The 12,504-nt window shown below is 38.6% G+C and overlaps 1 protein-coding gene across 1 annotated transcript in view; it reads right to left on the bottom strand.

The window, feature by feature from the left end:
• HOOK1 (hook microtubule tethering protein 1) overlaps positions 1-12,504 on the bottom strand; it is a 68,718-nt gene that overhangs the window by 28,179 nt on the left and 28,035 nt on the right. Inside the window, exons 9-12 of the mRNA XM_062191432.1 lie at positions 12,221-12,387; positions 7,329-7,469; positions 6,120-6,321; positions 5,126-5,236 (exon numbers count right to left, since the gene is read on the bottom strand). Of these exons, the coding sequence (XP_062047416.1) occupies positions 5,126-5,236; positions 6,120-6,321; positions 7,329-7,469; positions 12,221-12,387 (621 nt within the window). The remainder of the gene's footprint in view (positions 1-5,125; positions 5,237-6,119; positions 6,322-7,328; positions 7,470-12,220; positions 12,388-12,504) is intronic.

The following is a 12,504-nucleotide window of genomic DNA, read 5'->3' as shown; positions in this document are numbered from 1 at the left end:
GCAGAAGCCTTGAACACAGCAGCCTTTGACTCACTGTAGCTGTGAAAACCATCAGCTTTAGCACACAATGGAAGGGGCAGAGTGGATGTGCAGCTCTTCTGACAAAGCCCCATCCTCAGAGAGCTCTGTCTGACCCATCTGTAGCTGCCAGAAGAAGCTCCATTTTCAGAAACTTTTCATTATTTGATCTCATTTAGCACTTGCTCTAGAGGAAAAATTTCTGTTCTCAAGGCATTTGTCAAAAACAGCTGTCAGTAATTGTTAATCAACACCACTGCTAAAAGTTTTGACCAAATGAAGAAAGCAGACGCAGGCCAAAAATGTGTAAGGAGGATCTGAGGAACAGTATGTCCACAGGAGATTTTGAAATTCTCTGATGAGTCCTGGAAAAGTAGGAGGCCAGGCCAGTGCATATCCCAAACCCTGACAGCCCTAAAGCCTCAGATCCAGAAAAATTCGTGGCCCTGAATGAACAGGAAGTAAAGGTAAAGACAGTTTTAAATTATATCAGCACGTGTGCACACACACACATACACTCTGAAACATATGGCAAATGCTGTAAGAATTATTGGTTCAAGGTACCTATTGGTATCTCAGAACAATAATGAACTAACCATAAGGGTAAATGAGCAAAAATTTCAGCTGCTGCACATTACAATCAATGTATGTAATTTTTTAAGAAGTCAATTTGAAAAACAACAACCAAACTACAAACAACAACAACAAACACTGAGATGGGGAGAAATTTTATTTCCAGATATGAAATACACTGAATGCAAGGTTTTTAAGGAATAAATGAAATACACAATAAAATAAGACAGCCTACACACAGGAGAAGAAATAAGTATATAGAGCCAATGAGATGATCCAGTTGGTGTATAATGAGACAAAGACTTTATTGGGCTGTTATATACGTGTTCAAAGAAAGCAAAATACATGTAAAGAAACAAATTAAGACACCATCCCACCAAATAGAGTGTAAAAGAGATTATGAAAAACAGAAATAACTAGAAATTTTGGAGTTGAAAAGTATAATATAGAAAATGAAAAAATTAACAGATGGGCTTAACAGCAAATTAAGAAGAAAACAATCAAGGAATTTGAAAATAAAAAAGTTAATCCAATATGAGAACCCATCCCCACCAAAAAAAAAAAAGAGAGAGAGAGAGTCTCAGAGATCTGTGGAATACCATTAGATGTCCCAGATATGCACAATGGGAAACTCAGGAAAAAGAAAAGGTTGGAGGAGGGATATTTGATAACATATTGGCTAAAAACTTTTGAACCTTGTGAAAAATAATCTTATCTGAAAAGTTCAACACATTCAGAATATAATAAACTCAAAAGGAATCCACTGGAAAGCCAAGGAAAATCAGAGTTTCAAAAGTTGGAAAGAAAAGTGACTCTTCTCATAAAAGAGACCCTGAAAGATTAACAGCTGACTTCTCATTGAAAAATGTCGTCTAAGACAAGGAGGGATGACATAAAGAGGTAAAAGAATCACACTACTGAACAAGAATTTTATACCAAACAAAACATCTTTTGAATATGAAGGATAGATTGAGATTTTCCTCAGACAAAATGGAATTTGTCAACTGCTCTACAAAGAAATACTAAAAGGAATACTATAGGCTGAAATACAAAGATCCTAGAGAGTAATTTGAATCTAGACAGAGTAGCAGAACTGGACACATAAACATATACCATACATAAATATATTCCATAGCCATTATTCTACACTGTTATCTAAAGATCTTCAAAAAGTTCACAGAGGGGCCAGCGCTGTGGTACAATAGCTTAAGCCTCTGCCTGCAATGCCAACATCCCATATGGGCGTCAGTTCAAGACCTGGCTACTCTACTTCCAATTGAGCCCCCTGCTAATGGCCTGGGAAAGCAGTGAAAGATGGCCCAAGTCCTTGGGCACCTGCACCCATGTGGGAGATCCAGAAGAAGCTCCTGGCTCCTGGCTTTGGATCAGCACAGCTCCGGCGGTTGTGGCCATTTGGGGTGTGAACCAGCGGATGGAAGACTTCTCTCTCTGCCTTTGCTTCCTTCAGTGTAACTTGTATTATAGTAGAGCTCAGCACTGGGCTGTCTCATTTGACTTTTATTACCCTTGGTGCATGAATAGCTGTTCACATTGGTGTCTGTGGGGAGATGGTTACTGGAGTGTCTTGCCCAGCCTCCACACTCAGATTTCCATACATCTGTAGAATTATGCTACCATCAGCATGGTTGAGTTTTAGCTGCTGTCATCACTCTAAAGACGAAACCCCAGGGCCCTTAACAATCACTGTGTACTGTGTCATCTTTTCCCTAGCTCACAGTGCACAGTGATTGCTAAGGGCCCTGGGGTTTGTCTTTAGAGTGATGACAGCAGCTAAAAGTCAACAACGCTAACCATGTTTATTCAGCAATAAAAAAGATGTAGTGCGTATGCATGCAGTAACATGGATGAATCTTGAGAGACGATGGCTCTCAGAGTCACATGGCAAGGTGTCAGATGACATATTCTAGATAGACCAGCAAAATCTATAGAGAAAAAGAGATTAGCAAAGCTCTACAAATGTCTAAAATGTGAGCATGGAGTGTGGATGGTTGTTCCACTGTGAACAGCTATTCATGCACCAAGCGTGATGAAAGTCAACCGAGACTGCCCAGTACTGAGTATTACTATAAGTCACATTACTAATCTAATTCCTTTATAGATTTTGCTCTTCTATCTACAATATGGCATCAGACATTTTGTGTGTGACTCTGAGGGTCACTGACTCTCAAGATCTATCCATGTTGCAGCATGCATTGGTGCTACATCATTTTTATTGCTGAAAAAACATGACCACACCATGTGTTATTGATCAGTTTATAAATATTAGGGCTGTTTGTACTTTCTGGCTATTGTGAATAATGCTACTGTGAACATTTACAAGTTTTTGTGAGGACATGTTTTAGTTTCTCTCAAGTATATACGTAGGAATGCTATTGCTTGGTATATGGTATCTATGCTTCACCTTTACTCCACATCCTTGTTGACGTGTGTTAGTACCCATATCTTTTTAATTTTAGCTGTCCCAGTAGACATGAAATAGTGTTTGTTTGCGTTTCCCTAACAGCCAATGTTCTTTGTGGGGATTTTGTGTGTCTTTGCAACAGTCTCTTCAAATTTAAGTTAGTTGCTTTTTCATTATTGACTTGTAATGGTTCATCTTGTAATCTGGTTACAAGTTACTTGTCCATGAGGAAGCTTGTGGAAAAATGAAATTGAAAAATACGTTTATTTTCTTAAAATTTTTTTTGAAATTCTGCCTTACAGGCAGAAGGGAGTGAGATGAGATTTTCACAATACTTAAGGAAAAATTCCCAGTGAAGACTACTGTACCCAGCAAAGCTGAGATAGATAGATATGTATGTAGGTAGGTAGGCAGGCAGAAAGACATTTCCAGACAAACAAAAGTAGGAGTATTTATTGCTAACAGAGCAATTTTAAAAGAAACACTAAAGGTAGTTCTACAAGCTGAAAGAAGGAGATGCTAGTGAGCATGAAGCAATTATCATGGGCTAGCACTGTGGCACAGAGTGTTAAATCCCTGGCCTGCAACACTACCATCCCATACTGGCACAGGTTCAAGTCCCAGCTTCTCCACTTCCAATCCAGCTGCCTGCCAATGCACCTGGGAAAGCAGCTGAGGATGGCCCAAACCTTTGGGCCCCTGTACCCACATGGGTGACCTGGAAAAAACTCCTGGCTCCTGGCTTGGGACCAGCTTTGCTCTGGCCATTGTGGCCATTTGTGGAGTGAACCAGTAGGTGGAAGATCTCTTTCTCTCCCCCTCTCTAATTCTTTCAAAAAATAATAATAAAAAAAGCAACCACCAGAAGGTAGAAAACTCATCCATAAGAGTAACGACACAGATAAACTTAGCATGCTCTAACACTATAAAAATGGTGCACGAGCTATTCAAATATTTAGTGTGAAGATGAGAAAACAGAAGTAACAATTATATTAAAATATTAAGAAGCATGCAATATATCAAAAGATAAAATGGCACATCCAAAATTCAAAATGTGGAGAGGTATGGGGTGAAAGTGTAGAGCTGCTTATTGGTATTTTTTACCTTTCTTTTTATTTCTTTTCCTATCTTTATATTCAATGTTAAGTTTCCAACATTCCTAAGTGGCTAATTACAAGCAAAATAAGTTCTCTGTAATAGAAATACCAAAAATAACAAGGTATCAAAACATTACTTGAGAAAATCATTTAACACAGAGGAAAATCATGAGAGGGAAAAAGAGAGGAACTAAAACTAGAAAACAAGAATCAAAATGACAGTAGTGAGACCCTTCCAACCAATAATTACCTTACAGGTAAATGAATTAAATATTCCAATTAAAAGACAGGGTAGATTAAAAAAAATACTCAACTATATGCTGCTCTTAAGAAACTACTTTACCTCTAAGGACACACATACATGGAAAACTGAGGATGGAATATGACATTCTGTGCAAATGGAGCCCAAAAGAAAACAGGAATAGTAATACTGCAGAAAAAAATAATTTTTAAATGAAAGAAGTAAAATAGATACAAGGAAGGTCATTATATAATGACAAAGGGTTCAAAGCAAAAGAAAAATAACATTGTAAACAAATATTTATGTATCCAAATACATAAAGCAAATATTAGTAGACTTAAGAAAGAAAGAAATGGTTTCCAACAGTATTATAGTAAGGGATTTTAAAACTCAATTTTTTCAAAAATGGACAGATAATCCAGAGGGAAAGTCGGGAAACAAATAGCAGAGTTACTTAAGTTTTATGCTGGATCAATGGACCTAACAGACATCAACAGAACATTTCATCCAATAGCTGCAGAATATACATTCATCCCACCAGCACATGGAACATTCTCCAGTATAGATTGTGTATAGTATGGCACAAAGCAAGTCTCAACCAATTTTAAAAAACAGAAATGATATTGAGTATCTTTTTACAAGAGTGCTTTTTTATCAACAAACTCAATTTGGAGAAAGAACAGACCAACATGACTACCACCCTAAGAGGAGAAAGGGAAGTATAAAAACCAAAAGAAGAATGACATATTCCTTTTCAATTATATTCACGCTTACTTCTTTTTCCTTAAGTAAAGCTTCGTGTTTTTCTTCAAGTCGCTTCATCTCAAATGCTAATGTGTCTGCCCTTTTGGATTCAGAGGAAAGTTTATTATGAAGATCCTGAACCTTTCATTAAAAACAAAAGTAAAAAGAGCAGTAAATACTATTAACAATCTTTCAAAGTTTAGTAAATCAGAAAATGGAAAACAAATATCTATACTTAGTCTTATTCTAGGCATTTCTGAAAAATAGCATGTAGATAAACAAAGTTTAATAAATATTTAATAAATACATATAGTACTCAAATAATAGTTAAGTCACCAAATTTAAAAATCAGTCTTTGATTTGATATTTATTTGGATTGCTTGATAATAGCAAGGCAGAATACTTTAGGATACAATCCCATTCTCTTGGTATTTATCACTGGTTACCAGAAGTGCTAATAAACAATAAAATCTCAAAACAAAACAAAAGCTCAGAAATAAAAAGGTAAAATTAGACCAAGAGTACTAAAACTCAATGATCAACCCTTGAATTCAATTATAGATAGGGGGGCTGGTACTGTGGCATAGTAGGTTAAGCCTCTGCCTGTGGTGCCAGCATCCCATATGGGTACCGGTTCCTGTCCTGACTGCTCCACTTTCAATCCAGCTTCCTGCTGATGGCCTGGGAAAGCAGCAGAAGACGGGCCAAGTGCTTGGACCCCTGCACACACGTGGGAGACCCAAAAGAAGCTCCTGGCTCCTGGCTTCAGATCGGCCCAGGTCTGGCTGTTATGGCCATTTGGGGAGTGAACCAGCAGATGGAAGACCTCTCTGTCTCTCTCTCTGTGTCAGTAACTCTGCCTCTCAAATAAATCTTTAAAAGTACATACATAAATTGGAGGAATACATCAGAGTAAGTTCACAATTTATTATATACAATGCTTAAGTTCTATATAGTTCTTAAAAGATGTAATGGAAAACAAAGTTGAACTCTCAACATTATTAAAAATAAGACATTTTCTTACCTGCCTTTTGTATGTTTCTAACTGAGTACGTGCTGCATTAGCCTTCTTCAGTTCTTCTTCTAAACTGACAGTGTTATGCATGTACATCATATTTGTTTCCTGTAAAGTTTTCACCTGCTTGCGAAGGTCAGTTAGATCCTGTAGTTTCTGACGGTATATTTCAACTGTTGACTCTAGTTTATTTGCTTTATCTGAGGTGGCCCTAAAATAATAAAGACTAAGCTGAATATGCACATAACAATTTTATTCTGGGTACAAAATGAATCTTCTAGCTATAACAACTAAAACAAAACAAAAGAGAAAGAACATGAGAGAGCAAAGAAATGGACACTGTAAACTTTGTAAACTGACCAAGGTCTTTTAAAAGCAAGCTAAAGTTCAACTTTTTTTGGTATCTAGCCATCAAAAGTGTCTCATAAAAATGTATTGAAGTGTATAAAAAAGAATGGTTTTGTGCAAACAGTGGAACCATTCTGAGCTGACTTTGCCTTGTATGGCATTTAGCATAGTTTTGTTCTAAGTATTTGATATGCTTAGAAAGATGATTCAATTTGTAAATCTGGGAAGCATTTTGTTGCACTTAACTGATCAACTGGGTTGAAGCAACTAATAAAATTACTATCACCTGCAGGTCTAAATTAATGGTTACAAAGATTTTGTTTTTAAAAGGACATGAAAAGTTGCAAAAATTAAAAAGCTAATCTTGAAAAATTAACAGCAAATATAAACATGTGGATAGTCTGCTCACTGAGTGACACTTCATAGGATAAATTTAAATGTATTTTATTTTGCCAAAACAATCTTCTCTGAAATTAATGTTAGGATTCTTCTCTACACCTCTTAACTAATGCTAAATAAGGACTGTAAGAATACATTTCCTTATGCAAAAATTTCACAAAATATAATGGGTATAAGGAGGTCAAGCCAAATGGATACACAAGTAAATAGTTTACAAAATCTGGAGAAAAAAGTTCTCATTTTAGAGTTAAAGGTCTAGTGTGAAACTGGTCCTAACAATAACTTAATATTTTCATCAAACTGTAATTCCAAGTAATCTATATAAAAGAGATAAATACTAGGTGCCTGGCTAAAACTGATCGATGTTTGCTACAAAGGAATAACTCTAAGCGAAATTAATTAAACACAGAATACTCAAATTGACTAAGTAATAACTGAGCGGTGATGTGGTTATACTTCAACATGCCATACCTAAGAACATCTATTTCATCTTTCAGGGCTCTTGTTTCTTCAGCGAGACTAGTCAGCTCATCATTCCTGTGCTGAAACTCAATCAGCTGCTTTTCAAGTTCTTCACAATGAACACGATAATCATCCTTTGCTGCTTCAAGCCTTGAGCAAAGAAAACAAATAAGCATTTACAGTATAATTTCGATCACTCATTTTCCTACTGGAACATGAGTTTATTAGCAGGATGTATTTCCTAAGTTTTTCCTTCTCTGCTTTAAAAAAATTTTATGATATTGAACTTACTGATCCAATAGCCATAGCTATAACCCTATTTATTTAAAACTTTTCTCTATTCTCTTCAAGGTAGGAAACTAATTCTATTATGAAGGAATCTGTAGGATGCACAATTTAATCTTTAGACCTTATAAAAGAGATGGCTAACATTTTTCTATAATAGCATAGCCAAAATAAGAACTTAAATAATAATCTCATAGCTAGATTCACTTCGCCATCAGCGAAGTATACAGTAAGTAGAAAAAACCTCCCTTTCAGACAAAAGGGAAAGAAAGTTTTAAAGTGAGAATATAATTTTCCTCATGGGCATTGTCTACCTTAGAAAAACTACTACAGAACATGCCTGTGTCTATAGACTTCTAGTTCAGGCCACCGAAGATTAGAGATGGGACTTGGGCGCTCCCTTGACTTGCATCCTCTGGTCTGCTTTAACACAAACCAGGAGGAAAAAAAAGCTCGGCATCAGAAGCAATGGGTGGCAGGCCTATTAATGGCTGATCTGTACAGTGATCTGCCCTCAAGGAGACCCAACAGGCCAGTCCACTGCAGTGGCTCTCAATGTGGTAAGCCTGGGCTTCAGCAGAAGTCAGCTTATAAAGAGCCCTGGCAGCTCTGCCAAGAGTTGGATCACTGGAAATGGACCTGCCCTGGAGTCGAAGGATGCCCAGGTCAGAGCCACAGATCTTCTTGGCTCTAAGCTGAAAAGCCCTTCACTCAGCCCAACTTCCAAAGTGACCACTGCAGCTGAGGGTGTGGTCAAGTAGGGTCAGCAACATTGCAGGCAGAACTGTAAATTTCTTGTTAGAGATGCCACCTGCCTTTACCTGGCCAGCTCTCCTCCCAGGCCAGCCAGGTAATGAAAGTCAACAGAGTGCCTTCCCCTAGGAGGTTCACACCTCCGTTAGGATATACCCCATGTGAAGAGATAGATAGGTCTGGGCCTCTTAATTTACAAGGCCTAAAGCCCACCAGATTATTATCAAGCCCCTTCTATCAGGTTCTATTTGCCTCTCAATCAGAAAAATTACCTGTAGCTTAGACAGCACCTTTCTTAGCTCATCTAATAATGACTCTGTCCTTTGTTCTAGGCCCTGTCTAGTGCACTTGGGCCTCATTCCTTTGTAATCATAACCTCTACTCTACCACCAATGGCTCTACTCCCAACATGTGTGTACTGATGGTCCTCTTCCCCACTGAATGCTGTATAATTGTTCAAACCTGGTAAATGCCACTCTTAGGATCATTGGTTACTATCCTCACTCTGTCTTTTATGACCTTGTCTAAATATGATCAGAGTCGGTAAACTTGGAAGGCTTCCATAGCCTTGGCAACTCATGACGACAGCCTAGGATGGTTACTGGCGCCATAAACTAGAGTGTCAATTTGCTGGGTCAACAATAGGAGCCACTGTGCAGTTGCTCCTGATGTGGGATCTCTGTCCTTAATGTGCTGTACATTGTGATTTAATGCTATAACTAGTACTCAAACAGTATGTTTCACTTTGTGTTGCTATGTGGGTGCAAACTGTTGAAATCTTTATACTAAATTGATCTTCTGTATATAAAGAGAATTGAAGATGAATCTTGATGCAAATGGAAGGGGAGAGGGAGCGGGAGAGGGGAGGGTTGCGGGTGGGAGGGAAGTTATGGGAGGGGGAAGCCATTGTAATCCATAAGCTGTACACTGGAAATTTATATTCATTAAATAAAAGTTAAAAAAAAATAAAAATAAAATAAATAAAACTTTTTTGGCATCATCTTTCAATTGCACTTATATATTTCCATTTAAAAATTGAAATCTTTTGTTATAATTATCCCTTATTTAAAATATGAAGTGAGGCTGGCGCCGCGGCTCAATAGGCTAATCCTCCGCCTTGCGGCGCTGGCACACCAGGTTCTAGTCCCGGTCAGGGCGCCGGATTCTGTCCTGGTTGCCCCCCTTCCAGGCCAACTCTCTGCTGTGGCCTGGGAAGGCAGTGGAGGATGGCCCAAGTGCTTGGCCCTGCACCCCATGGAAGACCAGGAGAAGCACCTGGCTCCTGCCTTCGGATCGGCGCGCTGCGCTGGCCGCAGCGTGCCGGCCGCAGCAGCCATTGGAGGGTGAACCAACGGCAAAGGAAGACCTTTCTCTCTGTTTCTCTCTCTCACTGTCCATTCTGCCTGTCAAAAAAATGTAGTGAAACAAGGCAGATACAAAATGATAAATACCACATGCTCTTCTGCACATGTAGAAACTAAAAAACTCAATATGAATGCAGCATCATGATTACCAGAGGCTGGGAAGAGGAGGGGAACAGTGGGAGTCTGAAGAACAGCTATCAATTCAGAGTCAGATCGAAGGAGTAAGTTCCTCGTGTTACACAGCATAGAGGGGTGACTATCACACACAATAACCCACTACATATATTTATGAGCAACAGAAGAAAGGAACTCCAAGGCTCCAATCAAAGTTTTTTTTTTTTTAATTCTATATTCAAAAGAGAAAAACTGAAGAAATAAGATACTTCTTCACATTCAGTTTTGAAACAGATGTGCTAAGTATACTTAATGTTCTGAATTTTTATTCTCGCTTCTGAAATACTGCTCACTTGTAAGAAATTTTAATTTCAGCCAGTGCCGCGGCTCACTAGGCTAATCCTCCGCCTAGTGGCGCCGGCACACTGGGTTCTAGTCCCAGTCAGGGCACCGGATTCTGTCCCGGTAGCCCCTCTTCCAGGCCAGCTCTCTGCTGTGGCCAGGGAGTGCAGTGGAGGATGGCCCAAATGGTTGGGCCCTGCACCCCATGGGAGACCAGGAGAAGCACCTGGCTCCTGCCATCGGATCAGCGCGGTGCGCCGGCTGCAACACGCCTACCGCGGCGGCCATTGGAGGGTGAACCAACGGCAAAGGAAGACCTTTCTCTCTGTTTCTCTCTCTCACTGTCCACTCTGCCTGTCAAAAAATAAAAAAATAAAAAATAAAGAAATTTTAATTTCAAAAGATGAGAAAATACTGAATACATGTGACAGTTGTTAAAAAAATCATATATAGTATGCACAGTGGTAAAACACTGTGTAGAATGTGGTAAAATAAGGATAAATACTTCTAAGCTTGCAGCAACAACAAAAATAAAATGACAACACAGTACATCCTAGTCTTGTCCACCAAGGTGGCCTAGGAAAGACACAAAAAATTCACCAGGAGCACTGATCTTCGTTTCTAAATAACATTTTCCACTAAAAGAAATGAGGGATCCTTGGAAGCATGGCTGATTCCAGAGGTGGGAAAGGGAAAGAATGAGGTGAGTCTGGAACATTTTGTTGAGCTCAAAGAAAGGTAACTACATGATGAAAGGACATGGGCCAATTAAGGGCTTCCCACAGGCCAACTGTCAGATAATTGGGGCTTCAAGAGAAATGATGACAGAACTGGATTGACAGCCCATTCGATAAGAATCCATTATTTGGTATGAATATTTGGTCCAACACTTATGCTGCTTGGGATGTGGCATCTCATAGCCTGGGTGGAGTCCCGGCTCCTCTGCTTCGATGCAGATTTCTGCTAATGCACTGTAAGGGGGCAGCTGATGCCCTGCCACCCATGTGGAGACTCAGATTGAGTTCCAGGCTCCTGGCTTCAGCCTGGCACAGTGCTGGCTGTTGTAGACACTTGGGCAGTCAACCAGTAGATAGGAAATCTCTGCCTTTCTCTTTCTCTGCCCCTCCCCACCACCTTTCAAGTAAAGTGAAGATAAATAATTTTATTAATTAATGAAAGGAATCCATTATTAAATACAAAGCATGATCCTGGATTATATCCCAAATCAGGGAAAAAATATCAATAAAAGACACTGGGATAACTCATGGAATATGAATGTGGTCTGTAGATAATAACACTGCGCCAGTGACATTTCCTAATTTTGATCGCTATGCTATGGTTTATAAGCGAATGTCCTTGATGTTAGGAGACAGACACTGAAGCTTTTAGGGGTAAAGAAGCATGTCTCCAGTGTATTCTGCAGTGGTTCAGGAAGAATATGCATAGCTGTATGACAGAGAGGTTGCTAATGAAAATGGAGACTACTGTGAAATAATTGTTGAAACTGAGCAAAATGTATAAAGTAGTTCCTTACAGTATTTTTGCAACTTTCTTTTTGGTGACTTTGAAATGATACCCAAATAAAGTAAAAAAAAAACAAAAACACATACAGCACAATTAAGAGTGCCTACCCTTGAGTCTCGTGGTGCAAGGCTGAGTATTAAGCACATGGGATAATCATTATTTATAAAAAGTAAAATCATAATGATTTTAAAAGGAATAAAAAATTTTAAGTGAAAGCATCTCCTTAGCTTGAGATTTACATTTTCCCCAGTTATCACTGGGCTTCCTTTTCACATGAGGAACTTCCTGTTCTCCCCAGGCTTTGTTTGACCTCCTTTTGGCTGCCTCTGGTGTTGTTTTGGTCTGCATCAGCAATTTATTTTGAACTATTTTGTTTTTTATTTACATACCCCAACTGTCTAACAGGAATTAAATATTCAGTGTCCTAAACATGTTTAACAATGCTTAATAATCAATTGTTGAAATCATAATATTAAGGTACTAGTTTAATGCAACTATAATTTATACTAAAGATTCTACCTGAAGTTTTCTTCCTGTAATTGTTCTAGTTGTAACTGGGCATGAAAATACTTTTTTGCAACCATTGTATTTGGATCATCAAAAGAGCCATCTAACTGGTCAAGTTTTTCATTCATCATCTCGTTCTCAGAAACCAGTGAATTCTTTTCATCTTGAAGTGCAGTCACCTAAAAATCAAGTACACAAAAAGAAGCATCAAAATACCTTCAAAGTCTAGAGTGTTGGCTTCTAACCCCGACTACCCTCTTTAAGTTGCTTGGTCAATCAGACTGGATCATACCTAA

Source organism: Lepus europaeus, chromosome 5, assembly GCF_033115175.1.
Source record: "Lepus europaeus isolate LE1 chromosome 5, mLepTim1.pri, whole genome shotgun sequence".
Classification (NCBI taxonomy): domain Eukaryota; kingdom Metazoa; phylum Chordata; class Mammalia; order Lagomorpha; family Leporidae; genus Lepus; species Lepus europaeus.
Note: the sequence above shows the minus strand (reverse complement) of the source record. Positions and strands in the feature narration are given on the sequence as shown.